The sequence below is a fragment of the Hippocampus zosterae genome, chromosome 3 (genome assembly GCF_025434085.1).
Source record: "Hippocampus zosterae strain Florida chromosome 3, ASM2543408v3, whole genome shotgun sequence".
NCBI classification, from domain to species: Eukaryota; Metazoa; Chordata; class Actinopteri; order Syngnathiformes; family Syngnathidae; genus Hippocampus; species Hippocampus zosterae.
Window position 1 is genome coordinate 26,154,619 of NC_067453.1, and position 27,754 is coordinate 26,182,372.

A 27,754-nucleotide genomic window follows, 5' to 3' on the forward strand; every position below is an offset into this window, starting at 1 on the left:
CCCCACCCACCAACCCCGTTATCACTGCGATGTGGGTGTGTTCAAATTCAACCAATGGCATTCAGGGCAAGTTGAGTGCAAAATGCAGTCTAACTGTGCACGTGGTTGAAGTTTTCATTCTATTGGATTTTTTCTTTTGGAGACGTGTGCCGTCAGAAATGTTTGCGCCGTTGTGGGAGCGATCAAAGCTGACTGGATTCCCAGCCAAAAGAAGCAGCATCCCCTCGTTCCCTTTAAATTCGGCAGGGAGCTGGCGCCACCGTCTGTGGAGTCTGTGCAGGACAAAGGCGCAAACAAAATGTGTTTATCCGAACTGCAAGATCTCCACTTGCGGATGATGTCAAGCGAGCACTCGGAGTTGGCCCCCAATCCTGCGTCTGTGTGTCTAAAGTTTTGTCTACTTTCTTTCACCAAATTATCAGATGCGCCAGGTCATAGAAAATGCCCGGCGAGGCGTGACGCCTTGTGCCAATTTCCCCCATATACGGTCAACTCGACTTGCCCCGGCATAAAAATGAAGATCCGCCCCGTTTTTACGCCGAGCACACTTAACCTAACCCTAACCCATAAACTCCTGTTTAATGGGGCTCAGCATGCACCTTTAACACCTCTTAAAACTTCATCCATCCATCCATTTTCTGAACCGCTTAATCCTCACTAGGGTCGCGGGGGGTGCTGGAGCCTATCCCAGCCGTCTTCGGGCAATAGGCGGGGGACACCCTGGATCAGTTGCCAGCCAATCACAGGGCACACAGAGACAATCAACCATCCACGCTCACATTCACACCTAGGGACAATTTAGAGCGTCCAATCAGCCTACCATGCATGTTTTTGGAATGTGGGAGGAAACCGGAGCACCCAGAGAAAACCCACGCAGGCCCGGGGAGAACATGCAAACTCCACACAGGGAGGCCGGAGCTGGAATCGAACCCGGTACCTCTGCACTGTGAAGCCGACGTGCTAACCACTGGACTACCGGGCCGCTCTTAAAACCTCAATAATTTTCATATGTTATAGTCAGCTTATTTATGTTTGCTTTGTAATTGAAGCCTGAAGGTTTTGTGGCCACCTTGGCATCTCTTCGGAACTGTCTAAAAATTCCTCCATCTCGTCTAAGGTATTTTGCCCCCCCCCCTCCCCCCCATTCTTTCCTGAAGGTATGGCGAGAGGCCAGATTTGCACTTGACTGCTAGCAGGATTATTTGTTGCTCCACTCTCTCATCTGAATAATTTGCCCAAAATATTAAGAACACATTTCTGTGTCGGTGATGTGGCTCCAAGCGGAGTGATAAACCAAATGAAAAAAGGAGCTTCATTGTCTGCGTCAGGGCGCGGATAACGGCCGGATGGAAGTCTGAAGGACTGTTGGGTTCGGGTTGGTGTCCCTAATGAAGTGTCTGCGCACGTCTTTGACGAATGCCTTGTTTTGGTCAGCATCCCACTGACGCAGACTCGCTATACAGCAGAGCCACGCTGGAATGCGGCGTTTGGAGAGAATGTCTCAATGACCGCCGCGTTGGGAGGCGGGGGGGGGGGGCAGCATCGGGAATGTTCTCATTCGGCGACGTCCCTATTCTGGGAATCCAAACAACTCCCGAGTCATAACATCGGCACACTTGCGAGATGGCTGATAAGATGCCGTTGAGATGAGCTCACCCGGCCGGGCTAATGCGTGTGTGTGTGTGTGTGTGTGCTTTTGTCCAGCGGGATGGAGGGAGGGACGCGCGTGCAGGTGGCCAAGAATCTGAAAGTTTAACAAAACAAAAACAACAATAGAAGTTGATAAGAGCCAACATGAAAAGCAGGCGGGAGGGTTGGAAAAAAAAAAAGCGAGCGGCGTTTGGTGGCACTCATGTGAATCTGACGTCAGAGCCGCTTTCATGTCTGATGTGAGCTTCCCGTCCCGCTGCTTTCCACACGGCATGAGAGGAAGGAGGCGGGGCCTCGCGTGCACAAAAACATCACAACCTTTCGGGAGGGGGAAAAAAAAAAGGGGTTCGGGTTTGGGGGTTTTTGTGTTGTTTTTTTTCCTCACTTTTTTTACTTTGTTCGGCTGTGGTTGTCATCAAAGTACTCTATAAATAAAGTTGCCTTGAGTTACGCATGTGTGCTTCACAGCTCTGAGGTTTGGGGTTTGAATCTCGGCTTTGGCCTTTCCTGTGTGGTGGTTGCCGTTTTCTTCCTTTGACCCGCCTCCTCCCGCATTCACGAACGGGAATGTTCGGCTCCTTGAAGGCGAGGGTTGTAGAATTTGGGGAATTCTCAAAGTTGGAAACTTTCCACGGGAATTTACTATATCAAATTTATTTTTGCATAACTGTCTGCGTATGGGGGGGGGGGGAGGGGGGAGGGGCTTGTCTTTCTGTACAGTGATCCCTCGCTACTTTGCGGTTCGTTTATCGTGGGTTCAGTGCATCGTTGGCGTGACACTCAATTTGAGTTGTATTGCTTTAAATGCATTTTCAGGCCGAGCTGAGCACGTTTTCTGAGTTTGACTATATCTTCATAGTTGTGTGATCAAATTAATGGTCATTTAGACTTCAGGAGGTCAACCATATATATATGGATTTTAATACATATATATATATATGGATTTTATTTTTTTTAAAAAAATATATATATATATATATATATATAATAATAATAATAATAATACATATATATATATTTTTTTTTTACATATACATGGAGTACAGTACTGTATATGTTGCTCTATGTGACTCGCTGTTGTTTTGCAGCTTCTCGCGAACCGTTTGCGGACTTAAAAAAAAAGTTTTTTATTTTTACCTGTTTATGTTAATTGGACGCTACGGATTTTCGTTTATGGCGGGTGGTTTTGGTCCCCATTAACCACGATGAACGAGGAATTACTGTATTTCTTTCAAAATTGAAAACAGTTGCACTGTGTCTTAAGAGCTTGTCTTTGTCCCGCCAAAATCCCCCAAGCATCAAGAACGACACTTTTCACCCTCATTGTAACTCGGCCTGAGGCTTCATGCAAACAAGCCACAGCAGCTTCCACTGCCTTCATCGACTGCGCGGCCAATGCCCACTGCGACATTTAATTCCACAATATTGCTGACACTGCAGCTCGATCGACAGTTTTTTTTTGTTTTTTGTTTTTTGTTTTCCATGATAGCGTTTCCGTGTCGGCTGACTGTCAATAGGAAATGGCAGATCTTCACCCAGCCCATCTGCCAAGTCTCGGACAGAGAAACTCGGTGCACGTGAGGGTCTTATGGAATTAGCCACACCATTGCGCCGCATTTCAAATATTGTTTCAGAAATTCCTCAAAAGACTGACTTGGTTGTGTAATTTTATTTTTTTTAAATCTGTTAATGGGTGAGTAGACTCCCCAAAGGCCTAACAATTGTGCAATCAATTAAAAAGTAACTTTTTAGTGAATGTCGTGATAATATTAGGAATGAACAAAGCTTGAATTACCAGGAAAAACATAAATGTTCATTTTTTTTAAATTACAAACATTTACTGGACTGTCTGCCCGTTTTTATTTTATTTTTTGTTTGTGTTTAAAGGGGAAGGGCCTGATCAGATGCCATTCATCAATATGCAATAGTAGTGTCATTGTTCACATCACGCTCTTCGCCGTTGCATGCACTGCAGCGCTTTTGCCGTGGCACTCATCCTGCTGGAAAATTGTCCACGCATATTTTTCATACCTCTTTGGAACCTGCGGTTTTCAAGGCAGCATACACGACATGAATACGGCTAAAGCCCTGGCCTTCGTTACCTCTGCATCACGTGTGAACGTTCGCGCCATCAATCTGTCCTCGGTTGGCTCTCTTTCCTTCTGCATTTGTCAAAATCAAAATGAGACGTGCCCCCTTTAACCTCAGAAAACATTTGTTTTTTTTTGCGCACGTATGACGGTCAAGACAGTTCGCCCTATGCTGTGGACACCCCCTGCACGTGACTAACACCATTTTGTAAAATCCAAATGCGCACACACACACACACACACACCCACTGAACGGTTAACATGCTGCCAAGGAGGTGTCCCAACACTCAAAAGCCACAAAAGAGGCTTTAATCAGCTCTGCGTGCGAGCCGCTGCCAAAAGGAGGGAGATGCTGAATGAACGATTTGCTTCCCATTCGTGCGCTTTCATAGCGATGATACACTGGCTACTGGACGCCACCGCCGCACAATAAATCAATGCGCGATGCCTTTCGTTTCACCCCAAAATGCTTAACAAGCATGAAGATGAACTTCCTCGCTCACCACGTTTATGTTTGCCAAGCGGGCGATGGTTGCATCTGCGTGTTTTGTTGTTTGATAGCCAGATTATGCAAAAAAAAAAAAAACCTTCACAAAGGAAGGGGACAGATTAAGTAGGTTTATGATCTATGGTTGCGCAAAGCGGCAAATCCAAATGGAATGAAAACTGCCAGCAGCTCAGTCACACATTGTGCTACTGAGGTCACACTTTCATCAAACTTTTAGCGAACGGGACACTTGGGGGTTTTTTTTTTTTTTTTGGACGGACGGGAGCTTGTCCTGACGCGCCTCCAAAAATGAAATCAATGAGCATTGCTGAAGGGGCCCTCTTATTCCATTTTTCGTGACAAATCATCAAAATGATCAGTGAATTAATTGTGCCTCCGAAGAAACTGCAACTGATTGTGCTAATCAAGAAGCTAAAGAATGTCATCTCCGTTAAAGAAGTCCCAGCGGCTGCAGCAGCTGCTTTATTACACGCCATTAATGCAATTTCTATAGATTCTCTTTTGTTGTTTGAGGGGGGCGGCGAGTGAGTGGAACGGATTGTTGGCATTTCCATTCTTTTCAATGGGGAGAGTTGATTTGAGATACAAACGACTTGAGCTATTACAAAACTAAAGAAACTCGTAAGTCAAGGCACCAGTGTCAAGTAATTTATTTGTATCTCAGATTCAGATTCTTCCTTGATTTAAAAAAAATGTGAATAAACTTTTCAGTAGTTCTCCATGTGAAGATCGTACTGATCATGAAACGCAAAACTAAAACCATCCATTTTCCGAACCGCTTAATCCTCACTATGGTCGCGGGGGATGCGGGAGCCTATCCCAGCCGTCTTCGGGCAGTAGGCGGGGGACACCCTGAATCGGTTGCCAGCCAATCGCAGGGCACACAGAGACGAACAACCATCCACGCTCACATTCACACCTAGGGACAATTTAGAGTGTTCAATCAGCCTGCCACGCATGTTTTTGGAATGTGGCAGGAAACCGGATCACCCGGAGAAAACCCACGCAGGCCCGGGGAGAACATGCAAACTCCACACAGGGAGGCCGGAGCTGGAATCGAACCCGGTACCTCTACACTGTGAAGCCGACGTGCTAACCACCGGACTACCGGGCCGCCCCAAAAGTCATACCGTAGACATCGACCATACATAGATACCGCATTGAGTGCTCAATCATGTCACCGCCATGTTGGATGTGGCAGAGCGGGAGGGATCTGTGTGATGATGCGTGCGGGTGAATGGGAGACATTAACTTTTTTTTTCTTTTCTACATCGACAAACAATGACCTGCAGCCCGCAAAATAATACAACGCCTGAGCACACTTTTATGGTGTGTCGGGGGTTGTTTTTTTTTGGGATGACAACACTGGGACCAACATTTGTCCCTCGGGTCTAATTAGTGATCGGCACCGCGCCCGACTAGTCATGTCAATGGTTGCGGATGGTTCCCGGGTTAATCAGGATGCGAGCCTTGTTCGGGGCCACCAAAGCATACCCAGCTGTGTGTTTGCACAATACAGACCGACGACCGTTTAACATTTTGTGTAGGTCAGAGTTCCAACCTCAAGAATGCTTTTGCACACATCTCGGGCAGTGCGGCACCTCTTGTTGGTGTGTTTTCGAAACGCTGGCTCTTTGGTCATGCCTGGAAATGATTAACATCGTTCACCACACTGGATGATCAGTGAGTTGAATATTTGCAGTTGACTTCCAAATATGGTGTTCACTTCCCCGAAAGGGACTTTTGGCCTTTTAGCTTCCACGAAGACACAAGTGTGGGGGTCGTTGATGTGCAGCATATGTACAGTGCTTTAGTGCTTTTCGAAATTAGTATTAGATCACCAATCAGCGTTTTTTTTTTTCTCCCGATGAGCTGCGTGAAATTAACAGCAAATCTGAGACATGGAATGTGGGCGGAGCATGTCGGTCCTTATTTGAGACTCACTTCGAGGCGTTAGATGAGGATAGGTTGAGAAACGCAAGAGGCTTCACTTTCACGTGTTATTCATTTTGTGCAAAACGAGTCGAGCGTTGAAGAGAAAAAGTCGTCAACGTGCAGGGATGAATACAGTCGGAATGAGGGCGTGATGGTAGTTTTGCGCATTTGAGTTTTTCTCGTTGAATAAAGACTTTGTTTTGAAATGAATGAACCATCGGTGTATTCTTCGTGACTTCAATCACAATCAAGATAATCCTGATTATTATTTTTCCCATGATAGCCCCTCCCCGCTTGTAATTTGACTTATTTTCTTCATCGGGTCGAGTTCCCCAATGGAGGCCGGCAGGAAATGGTCTCGTCAGACCAAAGGAAAACTTCCAACATTCCATTTTCTTGAGCCATTGAGTGAGCTGGGAGCATTTTCCGTGCAGCTGACTTTGAATGGGAGAGAATGTACACCCCCCGGACTGGTCGCCAGCCGAGCGCGGGGGCACAGCAAACAACCATTCACATTCATATTTCGGCTCTCACGCACGAGCTCGGGAGAGCCGAGATTAAAAGCCAGAATCTGTCAACTGTGAGGCAGACGGGAAACTATAATCCAACTGTGGGCGGCGCCCAAAGTTTTGATGCGCGTCGCAAACGCGACACCGCGCCGAGTACTGGTGAACGCGTGACCTCGGGTGGCGTGATGTGCAACGTAGCCTCCATTGCTCAACTTGGGTGGGTGCCCCTCCCTCTCATCGCGTGCTCTCACTCAAGGAGAAAATTGCACAACAAATTCACATTCACCCCCCCTCCCCCCTCCATACTAAACGCCGATGACTCAGCCATGTATACATACACAGAGTTCGGCTTCACTCTTACCCTCAACATTCCCGCAAACCGTTTTTTTTGGGGGGGGGGGCATATTTACCGAACCCGAAATAGACATTATTTTTCCATCACTTTGTGTATTGAGGCAGCGTGTCTGGCGCTACGTGCCAACATGGCGTGCTTGTGGCTCGAACTACCTGCGGATATTTCCCCGGTCGAATTTCCTCCCGTCTTCTACATCAACATTCATCTAAATATGGACTGCCCTGTCTGCTTCCCTCGAGGGGAGGGAGATGGTAAGGGGGTGCGAGGGAGGGGACAAAGTGAAAAGTGATGCAGAATATGCGAATTGGTGTTTGGCTCTTTGATTACTCTGAGCTAAAAGTATGACTTGGCCTTTTTTTGCAGCAGCAGCAGCAGGTATGAATAAAAGGTTGTATGTGCATGTGTGTCAACAGTCGGTATGTGTGCATACTGTGATTGTGTGGGACGGGATGGGTTTGTGGGGGAGGGCGAGGGTCAACAGGTGGACGTGCGTGCATGTGTATTAAGTAACGCCAGAGGCCACCATGTGTCGTTTTATCAATGCAAAAATGACTAGAGATGTGTAGACCTCCGCCAAGGCCAAACGGTGTCACCAAGTGCCCACGTGCACCAGGCAGCCCCAAAGGACCACATGAGTTACCCGCAGGCCGATTGTAAAAATAGCATGCCAGAAATGGGACTTGGTGATATCACAGCATTTGAAAATGTAAAGGCTTGCAGAGATTTATAGATGTAAAGTACAGCCCCAATTTTCTTGACAAAGCTTGACTAAAATTACATTTTACAAAATCCAAAGCAATATCATCCATAGGATATCATGTGAATCCAATTAATCAGTTCCAGGCGCCCCCCTGGACAAATGAAAACTCTTGAAGGCTCTTGATGGCTTATACAGCGAGGAGGGGAGAGGAAGTAAATGTTTGGAAACAAAGACAACATTTCGAGGAACACTGGATTCTAAGAAAATAGAGCATGCATCTTCTCCTTATGATGTGTGTGGGTGTGTGTGAGAATCCAGCTGTATTGTAGCGTCCGTGCATCAATTTAGATCCTCACTGAGGCCCTGCTATGAATCAAATTAATGGATGTGTTGTTGTTGTTGTTCAAATTTGAGTCACTGTGCTGTTTCTCTGGACGATAGCAGCAGCCTGTGTTAGGTCACCCCCCTAAGAGGCCATTGGCCTTCTCCAATGACAGTAGCCGGCTACTGTGAGCTCAAATGTAGCCAGGCAGCTGTGCATCTTTTGGCTCTTGTCCGCCATCCTATCACCGGATGATCTCTAGCCAGCCGCACATTCAACAGGACATCAGATGTTTTTTTTTTGGGGGGGGGGGATGCATGTACCAGAGTCTTACACCCCCTCCCCCTCACCCCCGCAATAAAAATTAAATGTAAACAGCAAAATATGTGAGATTGACAGGGTGGCTATTTTTGGCTAGTCACGGTGGACCTTCACTTAGCTAGCATTCTGATGACTGCGTGAGCGCCGTTTATAACAAATATATGTCTTCATTTTTCAACGATTTTTACGTATCGATAACAGAGAGGGCTTGTTTGACTTGACAACATCCATCTAGATAATGTGATGAAAATGACCAAACAATACTGAACACGTCAATATTTCTTCTGCGGTCACTGCGCAATGACGGGCGGAGAGCCAAATAATTCGGGGGCACGTGCACATTTTCGCCGTGACTATGAAAATAAAACCATGTGATCAAAATGACTCCTTTTTTCAACTTAGATGGTGTGGACAGTAAAAGCATACGGGGGGAAAAAAAGAAAAGTTGCATCATTTAACCACGTGCCACGCGCACTGACGTTAGCAAAGCATCGAGTGGGACGTGCCCAACTCACACACATCCAATGAGGAAAAAAATTGTATCAAATGAACGTCGTCGGAATCGCGGAGGTTCCACCGTGTGAAGTCGAAGCTGTAAACTCGAGTGGTATTTTTGACGATGAAATGCCCTTTTCATCAGATAAGGCAGACCGCGGAGGAAATGCGAGGGCCGCATTGAAGGTGAAGCCGACAGCCGTGGCACTTCCTCTGCGCCGATATTTGTTCGTTGACATACCTGGAGCACTTGGCGGGAGCCGGATGACTGCGCCCCCGCTGAAAAAGGTGCTGGGTAACAAGGCAGCCATTAGAAAAACGTTCTTTCAACTCTTGCTCCTGCGGCATTGGACCGAAGGTTTGTCTCATGCCGGTTATTTGGGACAAGGGCCTTGAAGAAGTACGAGCCAAAGTAAACGCGCAGCCAAAGTCCACCGTCTTCAAGCTAACGTTGGCCAAGACTTATATTTATGTTGGAAAGTTGCGAAACATGAAATGTTACCGGTTTATGGATGTGATGTTCTTATTTGGAAGATACAATCAATCCACATTGTAAAGCGAGATGATCAATATAGCTGACGACCTGGTGAGAATGACGACTTTGGTCCTGCAGTCCAAGTAGAAAAATCATCATTCCATCGAGTTCCTCTCACTTTGCCTCAATGGCGAGCCAATTGCTTCATTTTTGTTTTTGTTGCTAACCAGAGTTCAGTTATGCGACTTTCCGTCCGCAGTCTCTGATTGGCTCGTTTTGAAAGTGAAGCCATGGCAAGTTTAGAAATATGGTAGACCCCTGCAAGCTCATGCTTTGGCATCCCATATATATATATATTTAAATTGGGTCGCCCGGTAGTCCAGTGGTTAGCACGTCGGCTTCACAGTGCAGAGGTACCGGGTTCGATTCCAGCTCCGGCCTCCCTGTGTGGAGTTTGCATGTTCTCCCCCGGGCCTGCGTGGTTTTTCTCCGGGTGCTCCGGTTTCCTCCCACATTCCAAAAACATGAATGGCAGGCTGATTGGACGCTCTAAATTGTCCCTAGGTGTGAATGTGAGCGTGGATGGTTGTTTGTCTCTGTGTGCCCTGCGATTGGCTGGCAACCGATTCAGGGTGTCCCCCGCCTACTGCCCGGAGACGGCTGGGATGGGCTCCAGCACCCCCCGCGGCCCTAGTGAGGATCAAGCGGTTCAGAAAATGGATGGATGGATGGATGGATATATTTAAATTGGGGTGCAGGGTTGGGGGGGCTGATTTTACCCGTTTATCAGCATCTGGGGGGTTTGCGAAAATATTGCAGTTTGATTGATGGAAGTGGAGGCATAGGAAGGGGCCAGAGAGGAATTTTCAAATAAGAACAATTAAAAAAAAAAGAAATCTACTGTCAAGTTGGTCATACAGGCAATTTTAACATATGACAAAAAGTATTTTTGTTGTTGTTGTTTTCAACAGCACATCTTTACCCTTAAAAATATGCTTAAATACAAATGAGAATACGCTTGGTCGACTGGTTAGCGTGTCACAGTTCAGAGGTTGTGGGTTTGAATCCGGCTGCGGCCTTCCTGTGTGGAATTTGCATGTTCTTCACGTTCTTGCGTGGGTTTTCTCCGGGTGCTCCGGTTTCCTCCCACGTTCCAAAAACATGCATGGCAGGCTGATTGGACACTCTAAATTGTCCCTAGGTGTGAGTGTGAGCGTGGATGGTTGTTCGTCTCTGTGTGCCCTGTGATTGGCTGGCAACGGGATAGGCTTCGGCACCCCCCGCGACCCTTTTGAGGGTAAAGCGGTTCGGACAATGGATGGAGCAAAAATACGCTTCACAGTTCAGAGTATTGCTGTTCCGAATGTTAAAATGCGACGTGACACTGTAGAATTCATAAGGACCTTTCAACGGTGAGAATTTGACCTTGAGCATCTTGAAACGTCCCGTATGGCGTGTCATGGAAACTGCACAACAGTCGTAGTCGTATTAGCGGGTGTCCTGGGGCCAGTGACTGGACAAGATGAGTGGAATAGTTTCATCCTGCCTTATCAGTTTCATGTCTGGTTTTGTCTGGCAGTGCAGGCGGACAGAGCGTTGGTCTTGGGGAAGGAATGTAGAGAGGGTCACCATGCCAAAAGTTGAAGGAGTTGTTTTCGAGGCTGTCTCCAGGGCGCCAGACGCCAGGGGGGAAATAGCAGTCCGTCCGCATCTCCTTCCAGCACACGAGGGCTCGGCTTCTTCGTTCAGGTTTTCGATGATCAAAATCGAGCGGCCCCAGTGGAGCGCGGATCTCCACCAAGGTAGAGCAAGCCTTATTTGGTCGTACGTCTTCATATTTAGCCACATCCTGCATGATGTCATGAAGATGAATGCCTTTTTCCCCCCACAAAAATAAAAGTATGAAACCATTTGAAATCAATCTCGGACCCACACTTTGCGAAGAGTTAAATGCCGAGCTCCGAATTGTATTGTGCTGTTTTGCGAGTGCTCGATTTGAATCAATATTTTGTTATTTTTACGTCACATCCATTTTTTGGGGGGTGATTTTCCTCATTTCGAATGGTGGCCTTAATTAATCAGGATGGAAGGGAATTCTGAAAAGTTCCAAATAGCAGTCACTATTATCGCAAAACTTTCAGCTAGAGAGGAAAAAAAAGTCTTCTAGAACATTCAGAACTTTTGGGAGACATTAATCTGAGACACGGGCAATGGTGGCAGGTGTGTGCTGACTTCCTTTGACGTGATTTTTGAATGTGAACGGCCAAGTTATAGGAGGGTGTGGACACTTGCGCAACCTCATGACCTCAGTTGTTTATTTTATTTCCTCTTTCGCAAGTTTGTACAGGTGTTATATTTTGGTCTCGTTTTATTTCACCAAAAAAAAAAAACCTGGTGTTTGTACAGGGGTGTGTAGACTTAGAACTTGATGCCTCCTCGGCAGAGGTAGTACTGACTTGCCTTTGTTGATCTCGGAGGGGGCCGCGGCTGTCCCCCGGTGGTCGGCCGTGCTTGTGTCCCTCACGTGAGGCCCAGCTGTGCTCGCGGGCCACAATGCGGGCCTTTTTGTCCCAAGCTAATGGCGCTAATGCTTCTTAAAAAGGAAGGCTGGCTTCAGAGGGCGCCACGTCTACGGATCACTCGGCGCACTGTCGGGGCCCTCGTGGCACCAGGCGCTAGCCCGCTGTCTGGGCGGGACGGACAGCTGGTGGGAGGCGGGTCGCGCTTGCACGCACGCACACACACTGGGTATTTACACGATATAAAAGGCATGTGTGGGAGGGGGGAGGGGGGGGTGGAACATTTAGAAGTGATGTCAAGTAGGGGCCCACAAAATCTCATCCATCCGGCCGCTGATCTCGAGTGAAGGATGGGCAGTCACATCTTTGCAAGATTTTACATTGTCAGATGATCACTTCTATAGCATTTCCTAGGAAATGACAATATCCCATCGCCATTAAGTTTCTGAGCATCGCAAGCGCGCAGGCTAGTCATGCGGTGCTAGCTGGTGCCTGCATCGTATAACATTGGCAAACGTTTTTGGTTTTTGGGGCATCATTCATTCATCTTCCGAGCCGCTTGATCCTCACTAGGGTCGCGGGGCGTGCTGGAGCCTATCCCAGCTGTCTTCGGGCAGTAGGCGGGGGACACCCTGAATCGGTTGCCAGCCAATCGCAGGGCACACAGAAACGAACAACCATTCACACTCACACTCACACCTAGGGACAATTTAGAGTGTTCAATCAGCCTGCCACGCATGTTTTTGGAATGTGGGAGGAAACCGGAGCACCCGGAGAAAACCCACGCAGGGCGGGGGAGAACATGCAAACTCCACACAGGGAGGCCGGAGCTGGAATCAAACCCGGTACCTCTGCACCGTGAAGCTGACGTGCTAACCACTGGACTACCGGGCCGCCGTTTTTGGGGCATCAATCACTTTCAATTATTCCCTCTTGCTCTACTCAAACTATTCTTCCGTTCATTCATCTTCCGAGCCGCTTGATCCTCACTAGGGTCGCGGGGGGTGCTGGAGCCTATCCCAGCTGTCTTCGGGCAGCAGGCGGGGGACACCCTGAATTGGTTGCCAGCCAATCACAGGGCACACAGAGACGAACAACGATCCACGCTCACACTCACACCTAGGGACAATTTAGAGTTTTTAATCAGCCTGCCATGCATGTTTCTGGAATGTGGGAGGAAACCGGAGCACCCGGAGAAAACCCACGCAGGCCCGGGGAGAACATGCAAACTCCACACAGGGAGGCCGGAGCTGGAATCGAACCCGGTTCAAACTATTCTATTCTCGAATTTTATCCCCATCATAAAGAGTCCATTTCAATACTGAGACACTTGGTGCCCCCCCCCCCCCCACCTCATTCATAATATCAGGCTGACTGGCCTATTGACGCCACCAACAAAGATGTAGTGTGGCCGATTTACAGCGGCCGCCATGTTGATGTGGCACCTCCCCCGGCAATGGACCAGGGCGTGCCGGCTGCCGCCGTAGCCTGACGAAGAGAGGGGAGAGGTGTTGGGGGGTTGCTTGAGTGCGTCGTGGTGATCAGCGCTGGAGGACGGGGGTATTCGGTGCTCGTGGCAGCTGGTGAAGAAGGAGGAGGGGAGTCATTTATAAGAAGTCGCCTGTTTTGGTGCGCCAATCAACCGCTGGCCAACACAATCCTGTCAAATTTGCCCAAACGGGTGAAGCTAGAAACCTATCAGAAGCCTTTTTAATTTCACGGCACACATACTTCCGGTAGATAACATGTAATAATATATAATAATAATACTTAATAATATATAATACTCTGCATATTTTATTGTTACTTTGGAAGAAAATGAACTCAAAGGTACTTCTACTACTAAAGGTATCTTAGTACAGATCTCAAATTTGTTGTCAATGGAAGCAATTAATTTCAAAAGGACGTTGTTGGAACTCAATTTCACCCTTTCACGATCCCTGTAACCTGAAAATGTGATAAGACGTCCACCGCAGTAAGCGCTGTCCCTGAAAGGGTTCAAAGCCGACTAAACACGCCACGAACAGCGACGACTGCAATAAATTTGTCGATATTGATGCTAAATCTGTCCAGTGATGCTCTTTTGTGGTCTATTTTTAGAAAATGCAGCATCACACCGAACACATACGATGATGCTGACCAGGTCAAGCTCTTTTTTTTTCCTCTTTTTATGTTGCCAAAAGCCTCCTTTGACCCGATGACCTTTGCGGGCAAGCGCGCGCGCACTTCTAGAGTGGGGTGTCACGTTGCCGAGCTCTTAATTAGCCTGAAGGAGACGGAGCCATGCGACCACGTCCTTTGTGCTGAATGATGAGGCGGCTGTTGATCTCGCCCCCTCCTCCAAGGAATATTGTCACGTTTGGCTTGATATGGAAGGGAAGACGGAAGAATCCCTCTTCCAACGAGGAGAAATCCTGCTCGTTTGTGTTCCTAAGTGACTGCAAGTCAATGAAAAAAAAAAACCAAACGTTTGTGCCCCGCCGACGACAGGGTTGAAGTACACCACTCCGGGGACCCATTAGGAGCAAATCATGTTCGGCTGTCCTTGAGGACAATTATCTCTTAGCCTGCCCCCCCCCCTCTGCCTCAGTGTTTACAACCTATGAAAGCATCCTGAGTGCTTTTATCGATTGGGAAAAGCACGGAAGACACACCATGAAAAGGCGGTATTCAATGAGTTGCGGTCACGATTCAAAGTTTGGAATGGATGACGTGGATTTGCTTAAAAAGAACCGTTCCCTCCAGCTCCAGCGGTGAGACTTGTTGGGAAGTGAGAAGTTAAGCGCGGGGGGTGGGGGGGTGTCAGTCTTCCTATGCTATTGGTGGGCCTTGAATATAGATACGAGAAACTATGGTCAAAAACATTTTAGTATCATTTTAAACACTAACCAGTCGACAGCGTGCATGAGTCTGGAACATAGGGAGAACATGTAAACTCTACACAGGAGACCTTGAGCTGACTTTCGAGTCCCTGACCTCAGAAATGTAAGGCAGGTCTGAATTAAATGACTGAACCCAAAAAGTTTGAAAGCTAAAGCAGTATTTCCCATAGGCAATCATTTAAATGCAATTAATCCGTCCATCCATCCACTTTCAACACCATGTATCCGGAACAGGTCGCGGGGGTTGCGGGAGCCTAACCCGGCTGACTTGCGGACTAAACCCTGAACTGGTCGGCAGTCAGTCGCAAGGCACATAGAGAAGCAAACAACCATTCACACCCATATCCACGGCTTACCTGAATGGGAAGCGATCCCACGCTGCTCGCACACAAGTCTGGCGAGTGTACCACAACGCCATCAGCGGCAACAGGCGCTCGTACATCGGGGTTACGTGGGCCATGATATACTGTACGTACGCCGTATTTCGTATTTCTTTGTACATTCCACGCACCATTTTTGTCAGCGTTCGTCTGTGAAAAGTGGGGCCAAAAGAGAATACCCACACAACAGACTTTATGTTGTCAACGGGATCTTTTAGTCTAATTGGATAAAATTCTTCATTCCAGACTGCCGGCAAGTTAGAAAAGTCCCACTTCCCTTAAAGTGCTCCTGTAAAACGTCAACAAAAGGCATCTCGGTAATAAGCTGGCATCTGCTTGCTGTCCTTTGTTGTCCTCTGACTGCCAGCAGGTCTAACCTGGCATGGGCAGAACAATGAATGAATGACTTACTAAATGGCGAAAAAAAGTTGATTGTCTGCACAACTTTGCTGCACCCACTCCGTATCCTCGTCTTTCAATAGCGCTCGCCCTCATTTTGCGTCACTGGAGCTCATCTGTAAAGAGTTTGTGAATTGTGTGTTCAAGTGTACGTTTACCTTATCAGAACCTTCCCCGTTTTGCGGAATGCAGCTAAATGACGTAATGCAGGCTGCTGTTGTTGCACTGCTTCTTACTACGATGATTCACGACCGCTACATCTTCATGCAAAAGCTCGTTTTGGCATTCTAGTCGTACATTTAACCACTGCTGCCCCGATGCAGTCCGCTGACAGACGCTCCATCTTTTTGGCAACCGCAATTTTCTTCCTTGGCAGCAGTCCAACGGGGTCTTTTACACAAGATAAGCAGACAAGTCTATCTGATTGACAGGGTCTGTTTCAAAGATTGGAAAGCCCCTCCAGGCCCCTCACCAGTCATTTCATAAAGACAAGAATGCATTTGTAAGTGGTAAATATTTTTATCTGCGCGTGTGTAGTTCACATCGCTCAATGTGAAAACCCTCAGCAAGCAAGGTACGCGCGCAACGATTTGCAACAGATGAACCGGGGATACTTTTTTTCAAGACTCCCAATAATCGTGCCTTTGGTTACTTTAGTTGAAAAGAAGGCTTCAATTTTTACATTTGGGGCATTTTAGTGGTAGGAGCCCCCTTCGGGCCTGCTTCCAATCATTTTATAAAGACAAGAAGTTATTTGTGAAGCTACACACGCATATATGTGTGTGTGTGTGTGCGTGTGTCTGTGGGGGTGTAAGTATGTGTACATATGGATAGTTGGATGGATAGTTGTTTTGACAGTCGGCAACACCCTCCAAAAAACATGCGACTTGCTCTCATTAATTTGTCATCATGCTCCATGCTAGCATGTTCATGCTACATGCTATCATTTCACGACGTTTATAGGGACATGCTAGTGTGTTTTCGAAAGTTTGCTACTTGTATTTTGACTGACTAAAATGGGGGGGAGGGGGGGGCTCTTTCTAAAATGTAAAGTTAGAAGCTTCATGATGGTCCCAAAATGTGGACCGACTGTCCTCGAAAATTTTTCGAAAACACTTTGACACGTCAGCCGTTTTGACACGTTGGCAACATTAGCTGGCGGTTTTCAGATGCTTCTCACCATCAGGATGGAAAACCAGAGAGGAAGAGCATTTAGGTCACGGAAGCGTTCCAATTTAATTGTGGAAAAGTCCTGGAAAAAATCACTGAATTTTGTGGGCACCCTCAAACATTAGAACCCACAGGGGGGGGGGGACAAAAAAAATACACGCTTATACACTGTCTTGTTATCACTACAAATGAGCTTGGAACGGATAAACTTCGCAAAGACAAAGACACACCAAACACGATTGATGTTCTCTTTATCGTCTACTGTCACTCAGCATGCTTACATTGTCCCGAGTATTCTCGAGATATTGTACTGCAAGCTAAAATTGTATCGAATTATGTTGCGTGCACTTCTTCTAAGGGTCTACTTCTTCATTCTCACGTAACTTATTTGTCATCGCAGACAGATCGAGAGCAGGTTGCGGCATTCAAGTCACATCTCACATGTCTGCGATTGCGCAACGCAATCACATATTTGGATGATATGGAGACTTGTGACCTCATACGTGAAGAAAGAAGAAGTCTCTGAGACGGCTCGAGACAGACCAGTATATGCTTGACGATAAGCCCGAAACGTTTGCAGTTTAAATACAAACCGTTCAGATTTTCTCACAAAATCTGTCGAGTTTGTTTCCACGTTATTCGAGTTCTTGCCGCTAACGCGTGAAAAGAAGAGTTCAATATGCAGCATCGGAAAAAGACAATCCTGTAGACTTTAAAAACAAGTTTTCCACGACGAGTTAAGCACTCATGTGGGTTTGTGAGCATGAAATGTAACCAACACACACACACACACACACACAGTTCCCCCCCACTACCACCACACACACATCCCGCTGTGGCCGAGTGTGTCCATATGACTAATGGCTCACGGAGCGCTGCCCTGTTACGAAGTCGTCTGCCATCACTCAGCATGTTGGGTGCTGAAAACACGTAATAGTTTCAGCATGTCAGCGGGCCCCCTCCTTTTTTTTTTCTTTGTTTAATACATCTCCTTCACATATTTCTCTGTTCAATAATGGCGTGCGGAGATGGAGACGGGTGGCAGCGGGGTTGGACGCGTGAGCAAATTCACCTAAAGTGACCCTTCGCGACCGCCACAGTTACATAAAATGCAATTGATTACATAAGCACATAAACGAAAGCGGAGCCCTCAAAATCTCAGGTAAAATTTCAGTCTATCCCTCGTGGAGGCAAGACGAGCAGCTGTCAAAGTCACGTCGACAGGGGCATTATGTGCCTGTGCGTTCTTTTCGTGTTGAGAAAAGGCAATAAATAAATAAAACAAAAAAGTACAGGCACATTCCTGAATGCTGGGAAGAGGGCAGTATGGATTCTTTATCCTCCCAAAAAACAATTGGAGGTAATGAATTTGTTTCACGACGCCATGTTTGCTAGTCAGCTAGTAGCTTTACAGTTAGCAAGCGTAGCATGAGTTGACATGCTACGTATACGTTCCAATATTCCCCATTTTATTAGGGCTGCTTTTTAAAGACAATGCCACATTTTGACTGTGTGAGCCACATCGAGTCCCTCGTTATCAGTAGCAGGTCACACTACGCGGGCTACGACGCGTCAAGACAACTCAAAACCGGCTACGAGACACTGCATTTGCCCGCAACACCTCCTTTGGCTCAAAATCGGGCAACATTCGTGTGGTGTGACGTTGACATTAAAGTTCACTGTAAAACTGACATCGAAAAGGCAGTTCAGAAACAAAAAAACAGTTCATTTCACCCCATGAACGTCTGCTAGCTTCATGCTAACACAAAGAGCGAAAAGCCATTATTATCAGTAGCAGGTCACACTACGTGGGCTACGACGCGTCAAGACAACTCAAAACCGGCTACGAGACGCTGCGTTTGCCCGCGACACCTCTTTTGGCTCAAAATCGGGCAACATTCGTGTGGTGTGACGTTGACATTAAAGTTCACTGTAAAACTGACATCAAAAAGGCAGTTCAGAAACAAAAAAAACAGTTCATTTCACCCCCATGAACGTCTGCTAGCTTCATGCTAACACAAAGAGCGAAAAGCCATTAATGGACAGCGCCTACAACAATACATAAAAGGCATATTTGTTTTTTCGGTAGGTGTTTTTAATAGTCGCTATCGGCCAAGCTGTTCATCAAGCGGCTTTTTCATCCCCTGCTGAATAAGTCACGACACAACACCTCATTCCAATCGCCCTCAGTGCCTTGCTCACCTCATCCACTTTATCTCACGTCCCTCATCTCCCATTTGTCGGCAATCACGGTAGAATTTATGCAAGCGCCAAAGGGCGGCGGGCCGCTCCGACACCCCCCACCCCCAACAGATGGCAGTGTGACTCGCTCGCTCAGCACAGGGCCAGCTCTCGAGGACCGGATGAAGGGCGGCTCTTGCGTGAAGCGGGGGCACAAAGCGACTTATTGACTCCCACTCTTGCTCCTAAATCACTTAAGTAGCGTTAAAGCCGTATGTACTTGTCGGAGCTCTCTCTGTGTGCACATGTGGAGAAGTGTTGCTGTTATTTATTGATTAACTTTCTTTTTTTTTTGCTGTCCAGCGGCCGTCTTTGGAAGAGTAACACTCATAACACACCACATGCGTCTTTTTTTTTTTTTTTTCAAAGCCAGTGAAACGATGTCACAATTTATAGCTGACACTTGACTGCCCTTGTTTTCATACAAGCTCCTTTTTAGTGTCAAAGTGCCCTGCGGGGGCGATCATGTCAATGCTCTCTGTCTCGTTCCATTAGCGGTCCTCATGAATCCGCTTCCAATCCTCGTGGAGCGGCGTCAGAAAAGTTTTTGGAAACCCTGAAGTTTGGTTTTGAGTGAATCTGCGGCGGCTTGGCCAAGCCCCAAAACAACTGATCTGAATTAGCTCAATATTGTGAATTCGAGGTGGGTGGAAAATGTGACGGTGATCAGATGGGATTAGAAGTCGTGTTGCACCGGAACCTGAACTAAAGGAGCTGGAATTCGTTTTTGTTTTATTGTCCTTAATGAGCCATTAAGTCATTAATTGAAGAAGAAGTTTGTCTTCGACTGTGTCTCGCCCTCTTGAACATGTCCAGTAGAAAGAGCAGAAAATGTTAATGAGAGAATGTGGAACACAACCGCGGTCCGGAAAGAGCTGCTCCGATCAAGTGGTCCTTATGGAGCCCACCGCCATTCCGATGGCGAGCAAAGTCACAAATAAGTGACTTTTCCTGTGTGCGCAGAAACAATAGAAAGATGTTGGGGAGCGAGGGGGGGGGGGGGGTTGCGGCAAAATTAGCAGCAGGTGCTGGGGACTAATGAGCCACAAATCGTTGATGTTTGTTTTCTGGAGGACACTTCAGATGTGGTCGGATGAAGAATGACCACGAGGCTGGAATGTTTGGCTTGGTGTTTTTACAAACTTGCTCAGCTAATGGCCTGCTGACTTGAAACAGGACACAAAAAACTTGGCAATCATTAAAATGTCTTAATACGTCTCAAATTTACCCCCCTAACCCTAACCGACAAACCCTAAACCTAACCCTGACGCCGAACCCCCTAATCCTAACCCCCTGACACGAACCCTAACCCTAAACCCGAGCCCTAAACCCTAACCCCCTAACTCCCTAACCCTAACACCGAACCCCTGACCCAAACACTAACCATAACCCCCTAACCCTAACCTCTAACCCTGACTCCTAACCCCGAACCCTAACCCCATGACCCTAATCCTAACCCCTACCCTGACCCCTAACCCCCTAACTCAAACCCTAACTCCCTGACCTTAACCCTAACCCCTAGTCCAGCCTTCCTCAACTGGCGGACCGCGATCCAAGACCGGACCGCCGACCTCTTCTGTCCGGAGCCTCTGCAAATTATATAAAGTGATTTTTACGTTATACATTTTATATTTTTGGACTATAATCTGCGCATTACCGTGATCGCTTGTTAAAATTATCCGTTGTATTCTTTGCGTGCACTAACAGATGTATTGCAGAGGACCACAGCAGCGCTACTAAAATGTATTATTATTATTATTACTGTGTGTGTATAACGTTTGACTAACTGGAGACCCTGGCTGAGCAGGGCGTGTCGGTGATAACGATGCGCTGATTGGCTCCTCTGAACTTAAGGTGTTTGAAACCACAACCTAAGTATGCCAATATGCGGCACTACGGTCGATGGGTAGATGGTTGTTTGTCTCTGTGTGCCCTGCAATTGGCTGGCAACCGATTCAGGGTGTCCCCCGCCTACTGCCCGAAGACGGCTGGGATAGGCTCCAGCACCCCCCGCGACCCTAGTGAGGATCAAGCGGTTCGGAAAATGGATGGATGGATGGATATAGTAAGGAGTTTTTAGCTGAAAAAAAACCCCCACCATGTTTAGTAAGGCGATTTGAGCCAAATAAAGCGACCATGTGTCGTTAGGCGATTTTCGACAAAAAAAAACGACCCTGCATTTATTGTAAGGCGTTTTGAGCCAAAAAAAAAACCGACCATGGTTTGTAAGGTTTGTACGGCATTTTGAGCCGAAAGAAACAACCATGTATAGTAAGGTGTTTTAACCCTAAAAAAAAGACCGTGTATAGTAAAACATTTTTAGATTAAATTCTTAGACAGAAAAAGCAGCAATGCATATTAGGGAATTTATCGACTCTCTAACACCAATCCTTCGAGCCGGACTTGAACCAGCGACCTAAGGATGTCTGTATGTGCCACTACAGCCCTCCACTCTACCAGCTGAGCTATTGAAGGGTGTAAGTATCAAATTTCAGAAGTACTTAAAGGCTTTATAAAGTGAGTTATAAAGGAGTTATAAAGTGAGTGCAGAAGAGCAAGAATGAGAACTTGTCCTCTATGTCATCAATCCTTCAAGCCGGATTTGAACCAGCGACCTAAGGATGTCTATATGCGCCACTACAGTCCTCCGCTCTACCAGCTGAGCTATCGAAGGTTACAGCTATAAAATTTTAGAAGATCTTAATGGCTTTATAAAGTGAGTGCAGAAGAGCAAGAATGAAAACTTGCCCTCTGTGTCATCAATCCTTCGAGCCGGATTTGAACCAGCGACCTAAGGATGTCTTAATGCGCCGCAAGGGTCCTCCACTATACCAGCTGAGCTATTGAAGTGTAAAACTAGTACCTTTTGAACATTCTTAAAGGGTGCGTTTTTAGCCGAAAACGCCCATGTATAGTTTGGCGTTTTTCGATGAAAAAAACGACCATGTTTTGTCAGCCCTTTTGACGTGTCTATCCCAATACATACGCATTCAAAATTGATGATTGTGTCAGGAAACAGACGCATGCGCGACGCCACAGTGTGCTCACCCCTAACCCCTGCTTTTGATTGACATAAATATTCACCTATAGTGTTGCGCCATCACCATCAACAAGTACACAAAGTTTCATTCAAAAGCAAAAGCCGCTTGATTAAACCCGTCGGGGCGATTTGGCATTGGAACCGCCTCGAGCGACGGTCATTCCCAGGAACTTGAAGGTCTTGATGGGCACAGGGAATGGCAGCTGTGGCGAGACATTTAGATCGTTATTCCGTGAAAAAAGACTTTTCAATTGACACTGACTCGTCGTAGGCCTCTCTCCTTTATATAGTCATATTTTGTCTTTACAATGCTGTAGCCTGTGTGTGTGTGTGTGTGTGTGTGTGTGTGTGTGTGTGTGTGTGTGTGTGTGTGTGTGTGTGTGTGTGTGTGTGTGTGTGCGTGTGTGGATTGCACAGACATTCCTTGGCCTGCGTGTGCATGTGTGTGTGTGTGTTTGTGTGTGTGTGGATAGCACAGACATTCCTTGGCCTGACTCATATTTCATATTTTATGCGTCTTACGATAGCGATCGTATTTCAACATAACTACTAGCTTCTTGAGGTCCTGCTCGGCCATAAAAATGTCGGGCCCGTCAGGCGCACGCGCTTAATAGATGAGGACGAGAGAGGGGACGCCTTTAACACGCTGGAGCCTGTGGAAAAAGTGCCCTTTGATGTTCAGCCACTGAGTGGCGGGCATCAAAGTTGTGAGGGCTCTTTTGGTCTCTTCCGATGACCGGCGGAAAGGGGACATGACCGCTGTCAGGACTGCCTCTCATACGCACAACTGAAGCCCCTCTCGTGACACTCACTAAAAAGGCTCTCATGCTCTCCTGAAATGCTCTCACAGGCACGCATTAAATTCTCTTACGCGCACGATTGGCTGGCAGCCGGTTCAGGGTCTGAAGACAGCTGGGATAGGCTCCAGCATGCCCCGCGACCCTAGTGATAAAGCGGATCAGAAAATGGATGGATGGATAAAGACAAATCCAAATACTGTTCAGGTGGGTCCTAAAGGCACTTTTTTCCCTTAACTTTCCAGGTCTACCAGATGGACCAGAAAATGGACTCGGTTCTTCGGATCCTCTCGGAGCAGTTCCGGCCCAAGCCTGAGCTGATTTCCCGGCCCTCCATCCGCAGGGTGACCATCCAGAAGCGTATGGGTGCCAGCATCGACGAGGGCCCCTAAAGGCTCCTCCCAAACCCCTTTGGAGTTTTTCTCATTGACCCCTCAGAACTCGGAACAGAAAAAAGAGCCCCGAAGACTGAGAATTATGGTGTGAAGACCTTCCTTCTCATGGTCACTCCTGTAGCTCTTTTTGGGGGTCTTATGGGGGCTAAATCCCGGGCACCTTTCAAAGGCCGTGACTCTTTTTATCCCCCCCCCCCCCCAAATGGAATTTATATGTGCCCGCTCTTCTCTTCCTAATATTATTTCGAAGCTAACGAGCAAGCAATCAAAGCACCGACGGCGCAGGCATTCCACAAGTCCTTTTATTTATCTTGGCAACGTCCAGACATACACACACACACACAGACACACGCAGACACACACACACACACACACATTCAGCCCTCTTGATTTAGACTGTGTTTGTTCGAGGCGATCGAATAACACGAGCAAGGGAAGACTTCATTCGGCCCGCGCAAATTGGAAATATTACTTTAGCTGAACCTAATACAAGGGAAAAAAATGGCCGCAACAGGAACGGACCTCTTTGGCAGAACTCTGTTTACTCCGGGACTGTCCGAATGTCCATCAGTCATCATCGGGAATCTTCTTGATATCCTCCAGGACTTGAAGAGGCTTTTTACAAGTTTCGTTGGAACTTGAATAACTCTGGTCCAAAGTCTGGTCCAAAAATGGCTCAGGAATTCAGGACACTAACAAAAATGTGTGTGTGTGGGGGGGGGGGGGGGGGGGGCATTTGAACCATGATATCCTATCATGTAATGAATGCGATGTCACTCTTTCCAGTTATTCCTCGTGAAATCAAGAGAGAATGACTCTAAATAATCTCGTCAACCAGCAGGGCACAGGAGAGGAAGAGGAACTCTCAGCCAAGGCCGGCATCGTTCAGACGGCCCAATTTGAGTCCGTCCGCCCACACGGGGGCCTGCCATCAGTTGATCTCAGTCCATAGTCTTCAAGTTGTTTGTTTATGTATAAGGCAACAGCAGTCAAAGAAGGTTTACTAATTAGTTTTGTTTTGGGCTTTTTTTGCGTTGCTGTTCACAACACTTGTATAACTTTCTTTGTTACCGGAACAATATTTAAAACTTCGAAGGCTCTCCTCCCCGGAATGATTTTCGTTGAAGTTCGGGACTGTAACTATTGCTTGGCCTCATGGACTCATGAGCCACACGACAGAGGTGGGTAGTAGCTTGCTTTTTTTTCCTGCACTATCATATCTTTTCACCACGGTGCTGATCTGTTAGCGACAAAAGTACAGCCCCTACTATTTGAGGAGCGGTACCGAGGCCTGTGAGTACTTGGGGAAACGTTTTAAAATACATTTAGTCATATCTTAAAATGTAAATCTAGCACATAAGAATGGGATGGATGGATCTACCGCATACTATGATCCCAAAAGACGTTCGTATCATATCGTATCATTTCAAATGTATTGTACATTACCCATGAAATGAAATGGCTTACGGATTGTTTGATTTTTGCTGTTGAAAAGTCACTCAGCGCAGCTAAAAATAAATAAATAAAAATCTTGGACGGGCATTATTTGTGCGACCAGCTGAGGCTAAACTTAGCTCTTTGTTGAAATACAAAAATATGATCCCAAAACACTTTCTTTGGAAACTCATATTACAACATTACCATTTAGCTAATGCGGTCCTCGTAATGGGAATATTTGGCCCGCTAGCACCTCGCTGTTAGCCTGCGAACGCTATGCTAGCAACAAACAAGCGGAGGTTTTCAAAGTTAGATGCCAGACTTGAGAGGTGAGCTAAATTAGGGCTAGCTAGGATAAGGCTAGTAGCAACTTAGATGAATTTAAAATGGAACCAAGGAGGAAAAAAAACATCCCTTGTTCTGCCCTCTGCAGGATATTGGAGGTTAAAATAAGTTATAACAAACAAGTGGAAGTTTTCAAACATAGACTTGAGAGATGAGCTAAATTAGGGCTAGCTAGGACGAGGCTAGTAGCAACGTATAGATGAATTTAAAATGGAACCAAAGAGGGGGAAAAACATCCCTTGTTCTGCCCTCTACAGGGTCTTGGAGGTTTAAACAAGTGATTTTAAACTAAAAGGGTTCAAATCTTTCCGTTTGTTAGTTCCCATTTGAATCAAATAGTATTGTTATGTGTTTTTTGTTATTGTAAAGTGTCCTTGGGTTTCTTGAAAGGCACTTATACATAAAATGTAATATTATTATTAGCATTTGAATCAAATAACATTTTTTTAAAAATTTGTTGGACCGTAACGCGTTTGTTCCGTATAAGTGAATTGGGTAACCCGTTCAAGTTGATTCGGTCATTCGGTGGCTAAAGTCAATAAGAATAGCAAATGCGGATATTTGATGCATGTCCGATCTCGAGTAAACAGCAAACGGCGAATAGGCGGGGGTTCGCTGTTGATTTTGTCTCCTGACTTGTGTTTTCAAGAGCGTGCGTAACACACCTTGACGCAATCATCCACCTCTCTTCTCCGCTCTCTTGTACACTTTTATAAGTGATGTAAATAGAGACGTTGCCTTATTGCACTGTAATTCGTATCCCTTTTGGAAACATCGGCGCCGTTTCTCAGGAGTGTTGAGAAAACATGGCGAGCGAGGCTCCTGCGCCGCGGACGAATGGAAATGATACTCACGCGCACTCTCTGCACTATCGCTATGTTGTAAATAATAAAATCGAAAGACCATATCAATGATTCATTGAACGACATTTCATGACACGCTGGCCTGCTCTCTTGATCAAGTCCTTCATCCTTCAGGTGAAACTTGCATCCTGGCTTTCATTTTCCTCAAATCACAAAGCACAAAGTTGCGCTAAATTTCCTGTCGCACAGCAATCTCAACAAAAAGGGAAAACCAACACTTCCTCTCAGCCTACTTGGAAATTGCAATATTCCAATCCCCCCTGCCTTTTTTTTTTTTTTTGAGAAGGGGAAGGGGGTTCATATTACCACTCCAAAGGCCAAAGACGACTGGGGATGTCCCAAGATCAGCATTTTGGTTTTGTGTGAGGATAAAGGCGCATCCCCGGAGATGGCGGAGGAAGAGGCGAGGCGGGAGCAAGAAGGGATAAGCGCCAAGCCACTTTCAATTAGCCGGAGAGACGACACGGGCCGGTGGGGGAGGGGGGGCTTAGAGCTCACCCTCTGGTTTCCATCACCGCAGGGGAAGAGAGAGAGGAACCTCCGTCTGCAGAAGCTCGCGTCGCACTGCCCCTCGCTTTCATCTCAAGACCAGACAGACAGAGAGAATCCAACTTCAAAAGGCAGTTTGATCTCAGACCTTCACGAAACAAGCACCCCGGGGGGGGGACGACACGAGAGCCACTCTGTCACGGGCGGGCAGACGCCGCAACCTGGTGATCACGCCCTCGGGACGGAGAACCGGTTTCTGGGTTTCAATCTCAGCGCCGGCATTCCCGATTGGACACGAGCGTAGCCAGAAATGTTTTCAGCGAGGTCGCGAGGGCGGCAGCACCTCAGTGAAGAGCGGCCGTGCCTTGTGTCAAGTAAACAGGTACACATTAGACAAGGCGCAGACCGAGTTCTGAGTCAATTGAGACAAATTCAATGTTCATTAGTCAGTAACGACAGTATTTGTTTATGACCATTTTTGTTTGGTGTGCCGTGAATTTATTTATTCGGACAGGTTGCCGATGTCACGTGTTTGAAAAAAAAAAACTGACCAAATGAGCTTGTCAGTTTTGCCTTGGAAGAGGCTTGCAGGCCGCTGAAAAAAGCGCCCACCCGCACCCCCCCGCAAGGACCAAATGACACAAAACGGCGGCTGTAAATCAGATCCAAACAACTATAAGCGGCAATGTCAGCGGTTTGCACAGTGAAAGAAAACAACCGCGTAGCCTGCAAGGCACCGCAGCGTGTTACTCGGGCCATAAAACTCCGGTGACATTCGGAGAGCGCGGGCCGCTGCCAAGGCCGACCAGACCGTTCGATTGTTTTTGCATCGGCCGCTCGAAGGAGAGCGGCGGGGGTGAAGAAAAAACGCAGATGCGTATTTCTGGCCGAGCCGCCGCCCCAACAGAGTGGAGCATTTAGCCGCTCGAGGGCCAGTTATGGATACCACATGTCTCTCCGGGCCAGACCGAAACAAGTGGGGCCGCGTGTCGGCTCTGCCGGGTGGACCCGAAATTAACCTAAATGGAAGCTAATATCGTCCCCGTGTCTGGTCGCGTGTGACTGAGGCTTTGTTTGCCCTCCCTCGCGTGGTGATCAGATGCCCCGTAAACGGTCTGGCGCGGGGTTAATGAAGGCCAACGGCTTCATTTGATTATGTCAATGTCTTGAGTATTCCGATGACCTCGTTTGTCTTTGGATTTGACACGTCCCGGGTTTCCCATATGGCGGAGCCTGGCTTCATTTCAAACAAATAAAATAAAAGGGGGTGTTTTTTAGGTTTTACTTGGTGTTAAATTTTTGATGACCACTGTCTTATAAGTTCTAAAGGATGGGGCAAAACCGATTTATTTTATTCATTCATTCATTCATCTTCCGTACCGCTTGATCCTCACTAGGGTCGCGGGGGGTGCTGGAGCCCATCCCAGCCGTCTCCGG

At 47.0% G+C, this 27,754-nt stretch overlaps 1 protein-coding gene and 1 non-coding gene across 3 annotated transcripts in view; one reads left to right on the plus strand and one right to left on the minus strand.

Moving 5' to 3' along the window:
• Window positions 1-26,050, plus strand: part of kcnq1.2 (potassium voltage-gated channel, KQT-like subfamily, member 1.2) — a 142,586-nt gene extending 116,536 nt beyond the window's left edge. For both annotated transcript variants that reach the window (XM_052060772.1, XM_052060773.1), the window contains one exon: window positions 23,034-26,050. In XM_052060772.1, the coding sequence (XP_051916732.1) occupies window positions 23,034-23,180 (147 nt within the window). In that variant the 3' untranslated portion in view covers window positions 23,181-26,050. The remainder of the gene's footprint in view (window positions 1-23,033) is intronic.
• On the minus strand, window positions 21,539-21,625 carry trnay-gua (transfer RNA tyrosine (anticodon GUA)). The gene is given in 2 exon segments: window positions 21,539-21,574; window positions 21,589-21,625. It is a non-coding gene; the product is annotated as a tRNA-Tyr (tRNA).
• Window positions 26,051-27,754: the final 1,704 nt, after the last annotated feature.